The sequence below is a fragment of the Dermatophagoides pteronyssinus genome, unplaced genomic scaffold (assembly GCF_027571235.1).
Source record: "Dermatophagoides pteronyssinus isolate colony J.1.1.1.1 unplaced genomic scaffold, Derpt_VIB-CSIC_2022.12 sq0037, whole genome shotgun sequence".
Lineage (NCBI taxonomy): Eukaryota > Metazoa > Arthropoda > Arachnida > Sarcoptiformes > Pyroglyphidae > Dermatophagoides > Dermatophagoides pteronyssinus.
Genome location: NW_027461561.1, coordinates 77242 through 97163, shown reverse-complemented (window position 1 = coordinate 97163; position 19922 = coordinate 77242). Strand labels below are relative to the sequence as shown.

General features: G+C 38.0%; 3 protein-coding genes across 3 annotated transcripts in view; 1 reads left to right on the top strand and 2 right to left on the bottom strand.

Annotated features, from left to right (window-relative positions):
• Positions 1-205: 205 nt before the first annotated feature.
• On the bottom strand, positions 206-1798 carry LOC113794832 (uncharacterized). The gene is made up of 3 exons (XM_075823816.1): positions 1578-1798; positions 713-1523; positions 206-644 (listed from the first exon to the last, which is right to left on the bottom strand). The coding sequence occupies exons 1-3, from the start codon at positions 1677-1679 to the stop codon at positions 247-249; spliced, it is 1311 nt and encodes a 436-aa protein (XP_075679931.1). The 5' UTR covers positions 1680-1798; the 3' UTR covers positions 206-246.
• Positions 1799-3439: 1641 nt separating this feature from the next.
• On the top strand, positions 3440-6194 carry LOC113794831 (excitatory amino acid transporter 3-like). The gene is made up of 3 exons (XM_027344976.2): positions 3440-4811; positions 4868-5615; positions 5696-6194. The coding sequence occupies exons 1-3, from the start codon at positions 4354-4356 to the stop codon at positions 6065-6067; spliced, it is 1578 nt and encodes a 525-aa protein (XP_027200777.2). The 5' UTR covers positions 3440-4353; the 3' UTR covers positions 6068-6194.
• The window catches only part of LOC113794828 (twitchin-like), a 25111-nt gene continuing 11348 nt past the window's right edge, over positions 6160-19922 (bottom strand). Inside the window, 7 exon segments of the mRNA XM_075823812.1 lie at positions 6160-6543; positions 6612-6725; positions 6805-7002; positions 7063-7191; positions 7255-7542; positions 7610-8872; positions 8875-19845. Coding sequence (XP_075679927.1) covers positions 6356-6543; positions 6612-6725; positions 6805-7002; positions 7063-7191; positions 7255-7542; positions 7610-8872; positions 8875-19845 — 13151 coding nt within the window. The 3' untranslated portion in view covers positions 6160-6355.

Below are 19922 nucleotides of genomic sequence, written 5' to 3'. Positions count from 1 at the left end.
CCGCGCGTAACATTATAGTCAAAGAGAGAGGGGTGTGGCTAACAAAAAAAAGCATGTTTCAAAGAAGATGAGAGAATTAGAATTCGTTTTGCGCAAGTGTGTAATTCTTGAACAATCTTTGATCAATGCGTGTCATCTATTGGTTCACAAACGTAACAAAAAATGATGATAAACGTCATCTATTGTCGATAAATAGAACAACTAATTATGTTTAAAATAGAATTATTATTACATTATATATAATTATCAGCTTTCTGTACATGTTAAACGTTTCAATTGATTTGGTTTACTAGAACTGGTGATGGGCATATTACTTTTACGATCAAGACCAGTACGAGCAGTTATATGAGTTGATCCACCGGATAATCTGCCGGATGATGGTCGATAATTTCCACGATTGCTTGCCGCCGCCATGGGCATATTAGGTTGATTGGCATGTTGTGAATATTTATGACTAAAACTATTATGAACTCTTGCAGAAGCAATATGTGTTGATAATTTTGTTAATTTACCGGACATCATAAATGAACGTCCAGTTTTTCCATGCGCAAATGATAGTTGACGACGACGAACCAATATACACCATAATATTATCATTAATATCAATAATAACAATATGATTGCACCGATTATCCCAAAGAAATCTTCAATAAAATATAAAATTAATTCTCTATTCTGCAAAACAAATTCATCAACATTCAGATTTACTTACATGATTTGGAAAGAGCACTTGGTGGAATAATACCGGCACAATTAAAAAAGGAATCATAACTACGTTTTTCCACCGGATATTCTTTACCTTGATTATGATAAACATCTTCACTAAATATATAGATATTTGAACGACCAAATAGATAAAATTTACCATCGGTAACAAATCCCTTTACTATTGGCCAATGTACCGGATTGCCACGAGGACATCTGATTCCTGAAAGACGGCCAACTTGTTGAACAAAAATAGTTAAATTATTATTTGATGTTGATGTTGAACAAATGACTGAATCTCTATCTTCAGGTTTGATTAGTTTAACCTCACGAACACGATTACCTCTTTGACATCGCCAGTGATTCATTAATAAACTATACTTGAACTGTAATGAATAATATTGACATATTTGATTTGTTGATAATAATGCTAATGGATCATTATCCCTACTTAAATATTGCCATCCCCTTATTACTTGAGAATTGTCAATATCATAATTAATACCTCCTTTACCAGTTCGATGATGTGGCGCTAAACAAATCCAATCACTATCCGGATCATTCATAATGAATGCAACTGATATGGCATTTTTAATATGATGGAATCGTTGATCATCAAAAAGTTTTGGATATTTTTCCGACATTTTCATTGGTTGTGTTTTGAGATATAATTTATTAATAGACGAATCCAATGATTCAAGCGGTGTATCATAAACATAGAAATCTTTCGTTATTAATAATAAACGTTTTTGTGTTTTTCCTACGGCCAATATATTCAAATTGCTACCATTGTTTTGTCGTAATCTTTCACAGATTTCCTTTGTTTTGAAAAAAATGAAAATTCCATTCCAACAAAAACAAGCTATACTTACATCTTTTTGTGTTTTAGTGGTTGTCATTGTTTGAATGGGAAGAATGATCATCATTACATGTAGAATGGTTACTAATATCAAATATGATGATGAATTGAACATTGTTCAATCACAAAATTGCTTTTGTGATGATGATAACCAAATTGAATGAAAAACCAAACAAAAAACCTTGACCAAAACAATAACGAAACCTTACTTTTCCGACGAAAAATCCTCGTCGATGCTAATTTGTTTTTATATGTTTTTCATTTGTTTTGTTGTTTAATTTGATTTGAATTTTTTGGAAAACAACTTTTTTAATTGAATTCAATTTAACCGAGTTTTTTGCCAAATCGAATTCTTTCCTTTTAACCCTGCGTTAGTTCCTTAACCATGTGTAATTAATGATCTGATCGATCATTTGATTTGAATTTTTGTTTGTTTGTTTGCTGCTTTTGTTAATTACCGCCATAATCAAATCAAATCAATCAAATTAGTACAAATCAAATCAGAATTGATTGATAATCGATCGATCGATTAATCAAGCTCGAAAAAGCAGGAAAAAATTGTTAATGTCATGACTGAATGAATGAAATTGGCCAATCTTGGAAAGATATCGAATTTCTTTGGCCTCAATCTTATCTATTGGCATCATTATTATTTGATTGCACCAAATTAGCTAATTGATGGTAACCGAAAAAAAGCAAAAATCATGAAAAATGTTGACAACGAAATTGGGGCCAATCACGAGATTTCACGTGTGTGTGTATGTGACATATATTGATGCAATCCCGTATATCATATTACCATTATCATGTCAAAACTAAACTAAACTAAATTTGAATGGCTGAATAAGATTAACCTTGAAATCGATTGTATCGATTGATCGATAAGTAATCGATGTGGCTTTGTTTGTTTTTTATTGTTCATATATGTTTTGCAACAATACACAACAAAAATGAACTACGGCTATGACTATGATTCATAGTTGAGTGAGGTTAGGTTGATGACTATGACTATGACTATGACTGTGATTCATAGTTGAGTGAGGTTAGGTTGATGACTATGACTATGACTATGACTGTGATTCATAGTTGAGTGAGGTTAGGTTGATGACTATGACTATGACTATGACTGTGATTCATAGTTGAGTGAGGTTAGGTTGATGACTATGACTATGACTATGACTGTGATTCATAGTTGAGTGAGGTTAGGTTGATGACTATATGACTAAGCCAATTTATTGGGAAATAATTTTTTGAGTGAAAAAACCCATCCTATTACACACATTTTGATTCATGTTTTTCAATCAAAATCGAATTGATCGAATTGAATGGAACTTGTTTTGTTTCATTACATTTCATGATCAAAATCGATCGAATTTCGTTTGTCTTGAAATTGCTCCAAACAGGATTTCTTCAACAACAGGATTATTGTAAATTGTGGTAGCAGCAATGAACAAGTAGCCATCCTGAATGATGAATGAGAATGGTCGATGTCCATAGGAGAGACATATTCTTGAATGTGAATATCATCAAATGATAATAATAATAATAATGATAATGATAATGATTTGCATTGATTGCCAACACCACCATCATCGTCAAGATTTGATTGCCAGGTAAGCTTTCTTTGCAATGAGAATGCATTGTTTTTGTTTTTGTTTGACAACAAATCATGTGATTGTTGTTTATATCAATTAGTCAGACTTAGTTTTCGTGTATCTAATTGATGAATGTCAAATTAGCCACCTTCTTTTATCATTTGATAGCTACGTGGTCAATTAAAAAATTTTCATTAACGAAAGAGAAATTTATCAATGCTATTATCACAGCAATAACAACAACAAAAACAATATTTTTTTGAATGATAATGATTTGAAACAAAACACAACTACATCAACCACCATCCACAATCGACATGGATAATTTTTTCCTTTTCTTCAACTTTAAAACAACATTTTTTGTTTGTTGCAAATTTTGAATGTCGATTTACGAAATTTCGAATGAATTGGCCACATAAAGATAATACAGCATGGACAGACAGACAACGAGAGAGAAATTTACACACCAACAGATATGCAGCAGCAAGGCAAGGCAAACTTGATTTTTGTTTCCGAAGAAAAAAGATTCGAATCCATTTTTGCCTGTGTTGTGTGCTGTGGTTATGGAAGATTCATGGATAGTTGTGTGTTGCGTTGGATGCCATCATCATCCTCATTATCATCGAATTTTTTGTGTAGTGGTTAGTGTCCAAAACAAAACAAAAATCATATCAAAAATCGATTCGAATCGAATCAAATCAATATTGTACAAACATTACCAAGATAACGGTTGAATTTCCATGATGATGATGATGATTTTTGGTGATTTTGGCGTTATATAAATCGATTGGCAATCGATTCTTATCAACCGACGACTACGATTAAAATCAAATTTTGTCTCTCTCTCTTTGTGTGCGTGTCTCTCTCTCTCTCTCTCTCTCTCTCTCTCTCTCTCTCTCTCTCTCTCTCTCTCTCTCTCTTTCTCGTTTTTTTTCCAAAAACGGAATCTCCAGCAAAATTCAAATTCCGGAAATCCGATCAATTGTGATTTGTTCATCAAGTTTGTTGACATTTTGATTGATTGATTGATTGAAATCCTGAATTTTCCCCATCGCAAGTAAAGTGAAATCGTCATTTACAAACACAGAGTGAATATTGAATGATTGTTGTGTTGTTGTTGATTGGTTGTGTGTGGTATTGTTTGAATTGTTATTGTCATCATTATCATTAGTGAGAATTAATCCATCCAACAAAATGACTCGAGAAAGTAGACAACAAAAGATGCGTTCCTTGGTAAAGGATAACCTGTTACCCTTATGTACCTGTGCCGGGGTTTTAGCTGCCATTCTTGTCGGTATTATTGTACGGGCAAGCAGCCAAAATCGTTGGAATGATCGACAATTAATGTATCTGGAATTTCCTGGTGAACTTTTTCTTCGTGCCTTAAAATGTCTTACAATTCCATTGATTGTATCGAGTTTGGTTTCAGCACTTGGTTCATTGGATGCGAAAATTTCCGGTAAAATTGGTAAACGTGCACTAATCTATTATGCTGCAACAACTGCCATTGCTATTTCATTGGGAATTTTTCTCGTTCTAACATTACATCCTGGTTCAAGTAAAGTAGAGCAAGAGGCGGCATCTATCGGTGGTGAAGCACCAAAATTATCACGAAAAATTACCACGCCAGATACGGTTCTGGATTTAATCAGGTAAGTTTATCGATTGATTATCGATTATTGGCTGATCAACGAGGCATCCCTTATAGGAATCTTATTCCAGATAATGTTGTTCAAACTGCTTTTGCTCAATATGCTACGAATTTAGTTCCACCGTCATCCAATTCGAATGAAACTGACCTAAGTAAATGGCAAATCAAATCCGGTCATTCTAGCGGAATCAATGTCTTAGGTTTGGTGACACTATCCATTGTTACGGGAATATTTGTCGGGAAATTGTCACGTTTGGGACGACCATTATTGCTGGACGTATTTAATGATTTAAGTGAAATGACTTTGCAGATTACCAATCAAGTGATAAAAGCAACACCTATCGGTGTTGCTTTTCTAATTCTACCAAGAATTATTGCCGTTGATGATGCTGGTCAATTATTTCGTTCGGTTGGTTTTTTCACTTTTACCGTTATTCTTGGCATATTGATACACGGATTACTAATTCTGCCTGGAATTTATTACCTAATCGTAAGGAAAAACCCTTATAGATTTATACTGAATCAAGGTGAAGCATTATTAACTGCGTTCGGTACGGCATCAAGTACAGCAACATTACCATCAAGCATAGCATGTTTGGAAGAGAAAAACCATGTAAATCGTAATGTTGTACGCTTTGTTGTACCAATCGGAGCCACCATTAATATGGATGGAACAGCATTGTATGAAGCTGTTGCAGCCATTTTCATTGCACAATCGCGTGAAGTTGATATGGATTTTGCCAGAGTTTTAATCGTTAGCATTACAGCAACGGCAGCATCAGTTGGTGCAGCTGGCATTCCGCAGGTAAAATTTGTTTGATTTTGATTGATTGATCGATGACAGACAAAACGTGATTAATTTTGATTTTTTTGGTCTGATCAAAGGCTGGCCTAATTACCATGGTTATCGTATTGAATGCATTAGGATTACCACCAGAAGATATATCGCTGGTTTTTATTATCGATTGGTTGGTTGATCGTATTCGAACACCAATCAATGTGTTGGGTGATGCATTCGGTGCTGCGATTGTGGAACATTTAAGTCGCGATGATCTAGATCAATTGGAACAACGTCAACAACAAACTTCAAATGCCAAAACAATAACAAATGGAGCCAAACAACATAATCATCAAATCCAACCAACATCATCACCGATACCGAAATTGGTCATACAACACCCATCACCATCCCCTCCATTACGGAATGATTATTCAAATCAAGCATTCGATTCAGAATTTGATGATGAAAAACTTTGAAAAATTCTTTGTTTTGATTGTTTGTTTGTATATAATAATGACCTACCACCACCTCTACCAAATACCAAATTACCAAATTTTTTCATTACGAATTTTTTTTTGAAATAAATTAAATTTTATTATATAATATGCGATTCAGTGTGTGTGTGAGAGAGAGTGAGTGTGTGTAAGTGCCTTTCTTTTAGATTTTCTTTTGTTTCGATTTGAAATCAGTGTGCCTTAATTAATAATCTAGTGTTTGAAATTTGCGTATAAAAATTTAAAACGATAAACGTAAGCGTCAAACGATTATTCTTTGATAATAACCAATGCAAATGCTAAGTTTGTTGTTCGGGCTTTTTTATCCGTTAATCGTACCGTATATTGACCAACATCTTTCTCGCGGATACTTGATACAATCAATTTAAATTGTTTCGGTGATTCTGATTGTGTTTGTAAATCTTGATCAATTGGCCGTGAATCATGTAACCATTCAACTGAAAATTTTCAGGAAAAATAAAATTAAATGTTGTTTTTGGAAAACTTTCCCGAAAAGCAAACTTACCTTTATCGATATCTGTATCGGTTTCAATTTGAAATGTTGCTTTATTACCAATCATACTGGTTATTGAACGTGGAAACTCTACGATACCACATCCTTGTTGATCATCGCTTGGAACTATGTTGTTTGAGAAATAAAAACCCGATTAAAATACTGTTGTTTAAAAAAATGGCAAAATTGATTAATAGGAAATTACCTTTAACCAGAATAGTTCCAGTTGAAAATGTTTCACCCGAATCATTGAATGCTTCACATGTATAAGTACCAGAATCTTCGGGTAAACATTCGGCAATTTCCAATTCAAAATTATCGCCAGACTGACGTATATTGAAATCTTTGCTTTGTTTCACTTCTTTACCATTATGTAACCATATAACATCGAATGGTGATTCGCCTAAATTGACATTTGTTTGATTAAATATGATTCGGCATTTGACATTTGATTAAAACTTACATTTAATGTTGCAACGTAATGTTGCTGTTTGTCCATCGTTTACCGTTATCGATTGAATATGTTGAACAATTCTTGGCGCTTTCTTGGCCGTTGATGAACTTGGTTTGGCTGTTTTTGCTTTATCCATTGCTATACATTAGTTGAATGATGTTTAGTTATGCAAAAACATTACACAAAACGAATAACACTTACGTTTGATTTGAATAAAACATTTTGTTCGCGATGTACCTTCCGAATTACTTGCAACGCATTCATATTGACCTTCATCTTCAGGGAATGCTTCTTCAATAATCAATGTTGCCATACGGTTACGATATTTTAAATCAACAACATCTGATGATTGTAATCGTCGGCCATCCTTAAACCATTCGATTTTTGGTTCAGGTTCACCTTTCACTTCAAGTTGTAATTTTAATTGTTCGCCATCACCGATCTTACGATCAGTTAATTTTGTAACGAAAGATGGTTGACTAAAATTATCTGTTGAAATAGAGGAATTTGGTTAGTTAGAGATAACGAATAACGAATCAAATCTAACAATACTTACTATCGATTGTTGCTATCGACTTTCGAGGACGGGATGCAGATGATGAGGATACGCCAGGCGTATATCTTGAAGCAGAGCTCGGTAAACGGCTTGTAGTAACCGGTGTTGATGATCGATACGATGATGTACTTGATGGTGGCATATATGTTGTTGGTAATGATGGTGATTGTCGTCCACTTAGATAAGATGAACGTATTGGTGAACGTATTGATGATTGATGATGATACGATGTTGGTGATTGTGACCGTAACCTTGAAAGACTATCATGTTTATCATATGATGATGTTCGAGTTGTTGAAACATAACGATCACGGGATGATGTTATCGATGATTGATGATGATACGTAGTACGGTATGCCGAACTTCCAGATGTCGATGAATATTCGGTAAGAGAATCTTTACGACGACTTGTATACATACTGGATGCACGTGCTTCACGCATCGAATTACGTATTGTAGTTGATGCACCACCTTCTTTATAATAGGCTTCCATCGGTGACATAACCGACGAACTGGTTAGGCCAGGTATAGGTGTGCCAGATCTTGGTGACAGACATAATGGTGATGGTGATGATACGATACGTTTAGGTTCGACAACCAATGCACAAGATGTTTCGGCCGTACCCAATGAATTGGTCGCAATGCAAGTATATTTACCCGCATCTTCCATACGACAGGATACAATATCCAATGTGACAACACCATCCGCAGATTTCATTGTATAATCTGTTTTCGATAATTCACGACCATCTTTTAACCATTTGATTTGGGGCCATGGTTTTCCATTCAAACAACACAGTAACCGAACACCAATACCCATTTGAATGATACGTGTACGTAACAAAAATGTAAAATGTGGAGCCGAATCATTCGGTTCGTCTAATAACATTCGTGGTGGTTCTTGTCGACGGCGTCTAATTGGTTCCGTTTCGGTTATTGGTGGTTTAAATTCTTCATGCGGTACGGGCAAAACATTTAGAAAAACTGGTTCCTCCCGAGATCCATAATGATTTTCGGCTCGGATAATATATTCACCACGATCATCCAAACGACAACGATTAATTACAAATTGATAATCATTTTCCGCATAACGTTTCATGAATTTTACCGATTGTCGCAGTTCCATTCCTTCCCGATACCATGATAATGTTGGTGGTGCTGCTGCAATAACACGACATAAAAATCTTGCTGATTGTCCTTCATAAGCGATTGTTGATTGTGGTTTCAGTACAAAACGGGGTAACATTTCACGACGATCCAAAGCACATCATGCAGACGATATTTTTCATCTTGAAGTTTACGCAATGAACTATAATTTGCGATATGACCTATTGGGACTAATGCTCGGTCCCATGTTGGATATTTAGCACGTGTTCGATCACGTATATCTTGATATTTACGTGAAGATATTGTATCCGTACCGGGTATGTCCGATTGTTTTAGCCATGGATGTTCCAAACATTCATGTGCAGTCATACGTGATTCTTTGGCTTTTGTTAACAAACGACTGATGAAATCTTTTCCCGCTTCGGATATATTCGCAAATGCATCTCGGTCAAATTCCCAATGACATGCTTTAATATTTTTCAATGTTTCGATATCATTATCACCGGCAAATGGAGTCAAGCCACTAAGCAGCACATACGTTAGTACACCGCAAGCCCACATATCAGTATACGTTCCAACTGGTTCTCGATCGACAATCTCGGGTGCAGCAAATTCTGCTGTTCCGGTTGATATTTTTACCACTTCATGTGGATCCAATTTAGTTGCCAAACCAAAATCAATAATCTTGACTCGGTTATCGCTACGTTTTTGACACATAATATTCTCTGGTTTAATATCGAGATGTATAATATTCTTTTCATGCATATGTCGGATTCCTTCGATAATTTGTCGCATGTAATTTGCTGCTTCAGCTTCGGTCATTGTATAATTATCATCGGTAATACGTTCAAACAGTTCTCCTCCGGACATGAATTCATAAATCAAAATCATTTCATCGTCTTCTTCGAATGCATCATTCAAACGAATCAATCGTGAATGATGTAATTGATTCATAATATCAATTTCTTTTCGTATTATGGATTTTTCCAACGGATGTGATACCGGAATGAATTTCGCTGCAAATATCCGACCAGTTTTTCGTTCGCGACATCTATGAACAACTCCGAATGCACCGACACCGATTTCTTCCAGAATATCATAATAATCATAAACGGATTCGTTGGTTTTGATTTCCACTGGCATTGCCCATGATGTTGAATCATAATCCGATACAAATTGATCATAATTTGATTGACGATCACCACGACCACGAATCTTGTTGCCTTGAGCATCCAATTCCCATCCAGTACGTTTTTGTCGTTTTAATTGTTCACCTTTTACCGAAACTTTCTGCGTCGTTTCCGATGGTTCTGAACGGCCGTAAACATTTTCCGCAAATACACGGAATTCATATTCTTTACCTGGACTTAGCTGGGTTATTTGATGTAGTTGAAAGCGGGTTGTTGCTGCTTTCATCCAACTTGTCATACCGGCTTCACGTTTTTCAATTACATAATTTGTAATTTGCGAACCACCATTCCATAGCGGTGCTTTCCATGTCAGTTGAACAAAATCATCACCAATTGATTCAATAATTGGAAATCTTGGTGGATCTGGTCGATCCGATATCATTACATTAATGATGGCCGAATCTGAACCTAATTCATTTTCAGCACGAATCTGGTATGGTCCATTATCTTCTTTGGATGTATTTCGAATCACTAGGATTGCATGTCGTTCCTGGACAATCAAATCAAAATGATCACCTTTTTCAATTTCTTCACCATCCTTTGTCCAACGGATTTTTGGTTTTGGATAACCAGTAAACGGGATTTTCAATTGAATATTTTCACCACGTTCAAAACATGCTGCTTCACGGAATCTTGGTGGTACATGCAATTTTGGTGCTGTCTTAATCAACAATTCTGCACGCGAACTTCGTGTTCCAGCTTTGTTGCTTGCTTTACAACAATATTCATCTGCATCTTCACCATAAACATTATCGATACGCAAAATGTAGGTATCACCATCACGTAACAATGTGAATTTTCCACCATCAAACAATTCACGTACACCTTTTGACCAGGTAATTGTTGGTTTCGGTACACCTGTAACCGTGCAACGAAATTCTGCTGAACGATTTTCTATGGCCATGACTGTACGTAATGGTTCAATGAATTCTGGTGGGATTGCTTGGTCAGGATCTTTTACTCGTACTGGTCGTGTATTACTTGATGGTTCGGATAAACCAGCTTCGTTGACAGCAAACACACGGAATTCATATTCACGATCTTCGATCAAATTGGCAATATTAATCTGGGTTGCATGACAAAGTGCAACATTACAACGTTGCCAATGTTGAGATCCAGTCTCACAACGTTCAACCAAATAACCTTGAATTCTTGAACCACCATCCGATTCTGGTTTTGTCCAACTTAGATTGACAAAATCACTACCAACTGATTGCACGTCAGGTTGACCTGGTCGTGAAGGTGGATTGAATGGTAATTTTGGTATGGCAGGTGATTCTGATTCCAACGCTTTCACAGATTGACCATTTTCATTGCATGCAAACACACGGAACATATATTCACCACCTTCATTCAATCCTTGCAACGTAAAATAAGTTTCCCGACAACAACTTGTTGCAGTTATCCATGTATTCAATGTTGTCAGTTCTTTACGTTCAACAATATAATGTGTAACTTTTTTACCACCATCATTTTTAGGTGGACGCCATGATATTCGTATGGAATTTCGTTGAATTTCACCCATTTCAATTGGTCCGGTCGGTTGATCAGGTAATCCGGTAACCACAACGCGGAACGATGCCGTTGCTTGACCAGAATCATTTTTCACCTGTATCTGATATTGTCCTTCGTCTAGATTTTTCTTTACATCACGAATATAAATGACAACATAATCATCGAAAACAACATATTTCAAATGATGACCATCATCTTCGGATAATGTTTGACCAGATTTACTGAGGGAAACTTCAACCGGAACAGTACCCGAGAAGAATATCTTAATTTTTCCATTATCATTTTCGACTAGGTTGATTTCATTTGGACATCTTAAAATTTCCGGTGCTTCAGCCAATTTCAATGGCGCCATTGTTCGAACTGAACCATATGCATTGGATGCTTCACATTGATATTCCCCATCATCACCTTCTTGAACATCGAAAATGACCAGTTTGAAAACACCTTCATCAGTTTCATAAGTTTTATAACGTCCACCACCAAAACCGGCGCTGATTTCACGGCCATTTTTAAACCAACGTGCAGTCGGTAATGGTCGGCCAGTTGCTTCACATTCAAATGTTATTTCCGTATGAAGATTTATACTTTTCGGTATCAGTTTTCGTACAAATTCTGGCCTGGAACCTTCAGCGAATTCTTCAATTTTAACCGGTGATGTAGTGTAAACTGGTTCGGATTGTCCAGCTGCATTGATAGCCGAAACCCGGAATTCATATTCCGAATGTTCAGGTAAATTCAAAACCGTATATTGACAATCAAGACAACCATATTCATTAACTTTGAACCAATGTTGTCCGCCGCCGACTTCTTTTCGTTCAACCAGATAACCGGTAATTCGAGATCCACCTTCTGAACGTGGTGGTTCCCATTTCAAATCAACATAATTGCGACCAACTTTTTGCACACGTAAATCACGTGGTGCCGAAGGTACACCGCTACCAGCACGCATCGATACCAAACCCGAATCGGGACTTGGCCGTGAATAACCGGCCAAATTTTTTGCCTTGACACGGAATTTATATTCTCGGTCGTTGATCAAACCGGTAACTGTATATGTGGTTGTTCCTTTAATCAATTCCATATTAGCGACCATCCATTCGCCATCGCTTGGATCCATAAATTCCACAGAATAACCTTGAATTTTGGATCCACCATCATGCAAAGGTCTTTCCCATGATAGACGCACTTTATTACGTTCAGTATCCATTACGGTTGGTTTACCGGGTGGATCTGGTACGGTAAATGGATAACAAGCTTTCACTGGTTTATCCGTTTGAATTGTTTCACCTTGGCCATATTGATTTTCAGCACAAACACGGAAATGATATAGGTGATTGGCTTCCAATCCCATTACTTCGAAATGACAATTTCGAATGAATGCCGAACATCGAATCCATTGTTTTTGTTTATCCTGTTGATCTTGTCGTTCCAGAACATAATTGGTTACAGGTGAACCACCATCATCTAATGGTGGTGACCAACGAATCGACAATGATTCTGTTGTTATATCAGAACATTCTAGCGGTCCTTGTGGTGGTCCAGGAACATCAACAACCAATACACGACATGATGTTGAATCACTACCTTCAGAATTTGTTAGGCGTAATGTATATCGTCCACTATCATTACGTTTGGATTTTTTATTCAATAAAACGGTAAATTCTGCATTTGTTTCCGAATACATTCGTTCATCTGGTAAGATTAGTTGTTCATTATAAAACCATTCTGCATTTGGTATTGGAGAACCAACTGCTAACGGTACTGTCAAACGGAATTCTTGACCAGCACGGACAACAATATCCTTCAGACGGAAATCGGCTGGAATTTTGGGTGGTGATGGTGGATATTGTGCGCGAATACGGTCACTTGTATCACTATAATCACCACGACCAGCTAGATTAACAGCAGCAACACGAAATTCATATTCTTGGTTTGGTTGTAAATTTTGTACTTTAAATGTTGTCTCCGTAATCTGATTAATGGCACCAGTTGCTTTTGACCATTGTGTATCGCCTGCTTTACGTTTTTCCAGAACATAACCTGTAATTGGTGATCCACCATCATTTCTCGGCCGTGTCCAAGTTAGCGTTATTGAATCGGGTGTTGAATCAACAGCTCTTGGTGTACCTGGTCGTCCTGGTGTTGAAAATGCGTAACGAGCTTGAATCGGTTCATCAGTCATGGTAAAATCTGACACCCCGTATTGATTTTCAGCGGCCACACGGAAATCATATGATCGTCCAATGGTAAGATTTTTAACCCTGAATGCAGTTCCATGTACAAAACTGCTAACTTTGGTCCAAACGTTGGTTCCGGCTTCACGTTTTTCGAGAACGTAATTGGTAATTTCATCACCACCATTATCTTTTGGTGGTGACCATTTCAATGTTAATGATTCCCCGTCCACTTCATCACAATGGAAATTTATTGGTGGACGTGGACGATCCAACACACGAACATTGCATGTACAGGTATCAAAACCAGAAGGATTTTTCAACATTATTGTATAACGGCCAGTATATTCTCGTTTTGCGCCTCGACAGCTAAGTGTTGCATTCGTATCGGTTAGACCGAAAGTGAAACGTGCATCTGTATCGAGAATTTCCATATCATTCAAAGACCATGTTGCCGATGGACGTGGAAAACCAGTGAATGGAATATCGATACAAAAATCTTGACCAGCTTTTACGGTAATATCTTTAACCGAACCAACGTCGATGCAAGGTTTATTTGGTTGTTCTTCAACACGAACCATCGGACATGGTTTACTTGGTGGTGATTCACCTTGATCATTTACCGCTATTATGCGGAATTCATATTCATCACCTTCAGTCAAATCGGCAACGGTAAATCGTGTATCCGAACATGGAAATTTCGTTGCATTCATCCAATCTTTACCGTTTTTCGGTCGTTTTTGAACAATGTAGCCGGTAATTTTCGATCCACCATCATTGATTGGTTTACGCCATGTTAGCGTTACAGAATCTTTAGTAATTTTATCGACACGTGGCATATCTGGTGCATCAGGTGGATATTTTCGATCACGTGCTGTCATCATAGCCGAAGGTTTTGATGGTTTACCTTTACCACCTTCATTCACAGCTATAACACGGAATTCATATGATCGACCTTCAATCAGATTGTTGACAGTAAATTCAGTACCCGGCGATGGATTCATCATGTTCACTGTTGTCCAATCGGTTTGGTTTTTTTCACGTTTTTCCACCAAATAACCTTGAATTGGACGTCCACCATCGGATAATGGCGGTGTCCATTTCAGCTGTGCAAATGTTGGTCCATAATCTAGGATTTGTGGTTGACCAGGTGCATCAGGTGTATCGAATTGATTTTTGGCTGTAATAGGTTTGGCACTTTCCAGTGGTTCTGAAAGACCATGCATATTTTCTGCCCGTACACGGAATTTATATTGTCGTCCTTCATCCAAATTTTTTACCGTTAATGTTGTTGCCGATGAATAACCAGCCGGCAGCCATACATCACTACCAAATTGACATTTTTCAACGGAATATCCAATTATTTCGGCACCACCATCATCTTCAGGTTTACGCCATGTCAGTTCAACTGATTGTGCTGTTATGTTTGAATGTTCCAGCGGACCACGCGGTGCAGATGGTGCTGAATAAACTAAAACTTCGATATTTGCCGAATCTTCACCATAAGGATTTTTAGCCGTAATTTTATAAGTTCCCGAATCAGTGCGTTGTGAAACTGGGATTTTCAACCATGTCAATTCATCTTTAGTTGCAGTTTCAATACGATTAGTTGGTTTCATTGGTTGTCCATTGATTTGCCATTCTACCACGGGTGTTGGTGCACCATTCATTGGTATGACAATTTCCAATGGATCACCTGCACGTACACGAATTGTTTTACCGCGTAATCCACTTAGATCCAAACGTGGTGCTTCTTTCAACGGTTTAGCTGTCAGCTGTTTGGATGGTATGCTTGGTTCACTTGGTCCAGCACGATTAATAGCACGAACACGATATTCATATTGATGACCATCAGTAACTTGATCATCAGTATAACAACGTTCTCCTGTAACTGGGAATTTATTCACTTTAATCCAACGACCAGATTTGACATCACGACGTTCAACATCATAACCAGTGATTGGCGATCCACCATCTGATCTTGGTGGTGGCCATTTTATTGTTATGAATGTTCGATCTGAATCAACCAATTCCGGTTGTCCAGGTGCATCTGGCCGACTAAATTGAGCTCGAGCTTTTACCGGCCGATCGGTTTTAAGTGGTTCGGACAAACCTTCCGAATTTTCAGCCATTATACGGAATTCATATTCATGACCTTCGATCAATTTTCCCACATTTGCTTCAGTCGCTGTAGCCGGAACGTTAATAACCGCAGGTACCCATTGACCACCAGTTGTTTTATCCCGTTTTTCAATCAAATATCCTGTCAGTGGACAACCACCATCATCTTTTGGTGGACGCCATTTCAAATCAACATTATCTGCATCAATATTTTTCACTTCTAATGGTCCTTCTGGTGGTGATGGTTTATCCATAATGACCACCGGCAATATACCTTCACAATTGCCATTCACGTTGGTCAGTTTCAATTTATAATCACCACTATCTGAACGTTTTGTATCCACTATGGTCAATATAGTTTTATCATCAAAATTCGAAACGGTTAGTCGTTGATTTGATTCCACAGGTTTACCGGATTTTGCATCAATCCATTCAACTGTGGGTGGTGGTGCACCAACAAAATCTATGGTCACTTCTAATTTCTGGCCATGTTTTAATCGAATTTCTTTCAACGGTGTTAGGATTTTGGGTGCCAAGTTTCGATGTTTACATGTAACCATATCACTTGGTTCACTTGGTTCTGAATCACCTTGTTTATTGACGGCAATCACACGGAATTCATAATCAACACCTTCACGAAGATCAGGTACTGTAGCTTTTGTTTGATTACCCGGCACATTGGCAGCTTTCGTCCAGAATGGACTATTTTTCTCTTTTTTCTGAATTACGTAACCAGTGATTGGACAACCACCATCATCCAATGGCGCAGTCCATTCCAGATCAACATGATTTGGTCCCCAATCTTTGACCACTGGTCGTCCTGGTTGTTCAGCAACATCGAATGGATTTTTCGCCGTAATAATATCCGTTCCTTCCAATGGTTCGGATTCACCAATTTCATTGACAGCCATCACTCTGAATTGATATTGTTTTTTATGAATCAATTTCGTTACTTTAAACGTTAGATCAGTGGATGATCCACATTCAGTCCATGAACCACGTGAAACATCCATTTTTTCCAATTGATAACGTATGATTTCCGAACCACCATCGTCTTTTGGTCGACGCCATTTAAGTTTACAGGATTCTTTTGTAACTTCGGAAATTTCCAATGGACCTTCTGGTGGTGATGGGCGATCCAAAACGGTAACTTTAGCCGATGCAAAACATTCCCCATATGGATTTTTTAACGTCAGTTTATATTGTCCAGAATCTTCTCGAACCGAATTTGGTATGTTGATGATGGCCGATGAGGCTATATTTTCACATTCCACTCGTTTATCTTCACCTGGTTGTACATCTTGACCTTTAATAGTCCACGTTGCTTTTGGTGATGGTGTTCCGCTATATGGTACGGTAAAATTAATTGCCCGTCCCACACGTATGCGAATATCTTTCATAGCGTCCAAATCGATTGATGGCGGTACTTTAGTTGGCCGGCAAACAACCGCTTCAGATGCGTCACTTGGATCACTTGGTCCGGCTTTGTTGACGGCAATTACACGGAATTCATATTCTTCACCTTCGATTAGATCAGGTACAGTAGCTCGTATGGCAGCCGAAGCAGCAGCCGCCTCATCTTCTCCGCTTCCTTTTGGCTTTGTAGCCGGGACACGAATCGCTTCTTGCCAAAATGGTGATTTTTTTGGCTTCTTTTCGATAATGTATTCGGTAATTGGCGTACCACCATCATTACGCGGTGGACGAAATTCTAGATCAACATGATCAGCATCAACATCAACAACTTGTGGTGCCATTGGTTTGCTGGCAACATCGAATGGATTCTTGGCGATTATCGATTCCTTACCAGTCAACCAATCTGATTCACCTTCACGATTTATTGCTTTTACACGGAATGAATATTCGCGGCCTTCGATCAATTTATCAACACGCAATGAAGGTGATGTTGATTCACCGGCCATTGTCCAACGGCCAGTTTCCATATCACGTTTTTCCACAACATAGTGTTGAATATCGGATCCACCATCATCTTTCGGAGGTTGCCATGTAACAAAACAACCATCTTTGGTTACGTTATTAATGCGCATTGATTCTGGTACGCCAGGTCGATCCAAAACGGTCAACGTAATCGTCGCCGTATCTGTACCGTTAATATTGGTAGCTGTCAACGTCAATTGACCACTATCTTTACGTTCGGCTGATTTGATTTGTAAATGCGTTTTATAATCTTCACCGGTGATTACCCAACGATCCACTGGTGCTGGTTGACCATCAACGGTCCATTTTTTGGTCGGAGGTGGTTCACCCGAAACTGGTACTTCTAGTTCAACATTTTTACCCGCTTTAACACGAATATCACGCATATAATTTCGATCGATTTTTGGTGGTGCATTTTTCGGCCTTGCCAAATGTGGCCCAGTCGATTCCGAAGCTTCACCCGGACCACCTTTATTAACGGCACGAACACGGAATTCATATTGCTGTCCTTCGATTAAATCATCCACTCGACCGGTAGTAACATCACCATCGATTTCTGCTGCTGGCACCCAATCTGGACTATATTTATCCTTCTTTTCGATAATATAACCGGTAATTGGTGCACCACCATCTGATTCTGGCTTTTTCCATTTCAATTGCACAAAATCTTTATCATAATCGGCAATTTCCGGTTTACCTGGTTGTCCAGGCGCATCGAATGGATTTTTAGCAATAATTTCTTTGTCTGCATTCAATGGATCCGATTGACCTTGTCGATTGACAGCTTTAACACGGAATTTATATTTCTTTCCAGGTGTTAAACCTTTTACATCGACGCCAGTTTCAGCACCAATAGTTTCAGCTGCCGGTGTCCAAATACCTGTGGTAGGATCCATTTTTTCCACAACATAATGATCAACAGGTAAGCCACCATCATCATCAGGTGGACGCCATTTTAGTGTAGCACCTTCTGCATGAACATCTTCAATACGAAGAGGACCACCAGGTGGAGCGGGACGATCCAACACAATAACTTCAACTTCGGCTTGATCTTCACCATATTTGTTTGTTGCTTTTACAGTGTAGATACCGGATTGTGCACGTGTTGCCTGGCGCACAACCAATTTAGTATTGTATGGTTCGTGTTGTACTTTAACATTACCACTCGTTCGAACTGGTTGATCTTTTAGACGCCATTCTGTTTCTGGAGCAGGTTCACCTTGAACATTTACATCAAAATTAAATGCCTGTCCTGCTTTCAGTTTAATTTTTTGCAAATTTGTACGATCTATTTTAGGTGGCAGACGTCTGGTTTTAGCAACAATCATATCGGATGGTTCGGATGGTTCGCCAGGACCGGCTTTATTGACGGCCACAACACGGAATTCGTATGAATGTCCTTCGATTAGATCTTCAACCGTAGCCGAATTAGCACCACCAGCAACTTCAGTAGCCTTTTCCCAATCACCATGTTTATCACGTTTTTCGATTATGTACTTTTCAATTGGTGCACCGCCATCGCTTGCCGGTGGCTCCCATTGCAAATCAGCATGATCTTTATCCCAATCAGTTACCTGTGGTTTGCCAGTTGGTCCAGGTTCATCGAACAGATTCTTTGCCAGAATCGGTTTCAATGTTTCCAGCGGTTCACTTTCACCTTCTTTATTTACAGCCGATACACGGAATTTATATTCGTGGCCCGGTACCAGTCCCGTTACTTCCATATTAGTAGCTTTAGTTTTACCAATAGGTACCCATAATCCCGAATCTGTATCCATTTTTTCAACTAGATATCCTTCCAATGGTATACCGCCATCATCTTTAGGTTTATTCCAACCAAGTTTACAACCTTCTTTATGAACATCTTTCACATCTAATGGACCTTCAGGCGGTGATGGTTTATCCGTTATCAATACCTGCACAGTAACCTGATCTCTACCCGAACTATTGATTGCCGTTATGGTATAGGCGCCAGAATCTCCTCTCGAAGCATTTCTAGCCGTCAATTTGGTATTATAATCTTCGGTATCAATTTTATGATGTTGATCACCTTCAGCAGGCATTGTACGGCCATTAATTGTCCAGGTGATTTCTGGAGCAGGTTCACCAATAACCGGAACATCGAAGAATATTTTCTGCCCAGCACTTAATTGTATATCTTTGAATGCACTACGATCAATTCGTGGTGCAACTAAATCAAATTAAATAAAATTGAATAAAATTTTTTTCAAAACAAAACAAACAGAATTTGTGTAAATTTTTTTGTTG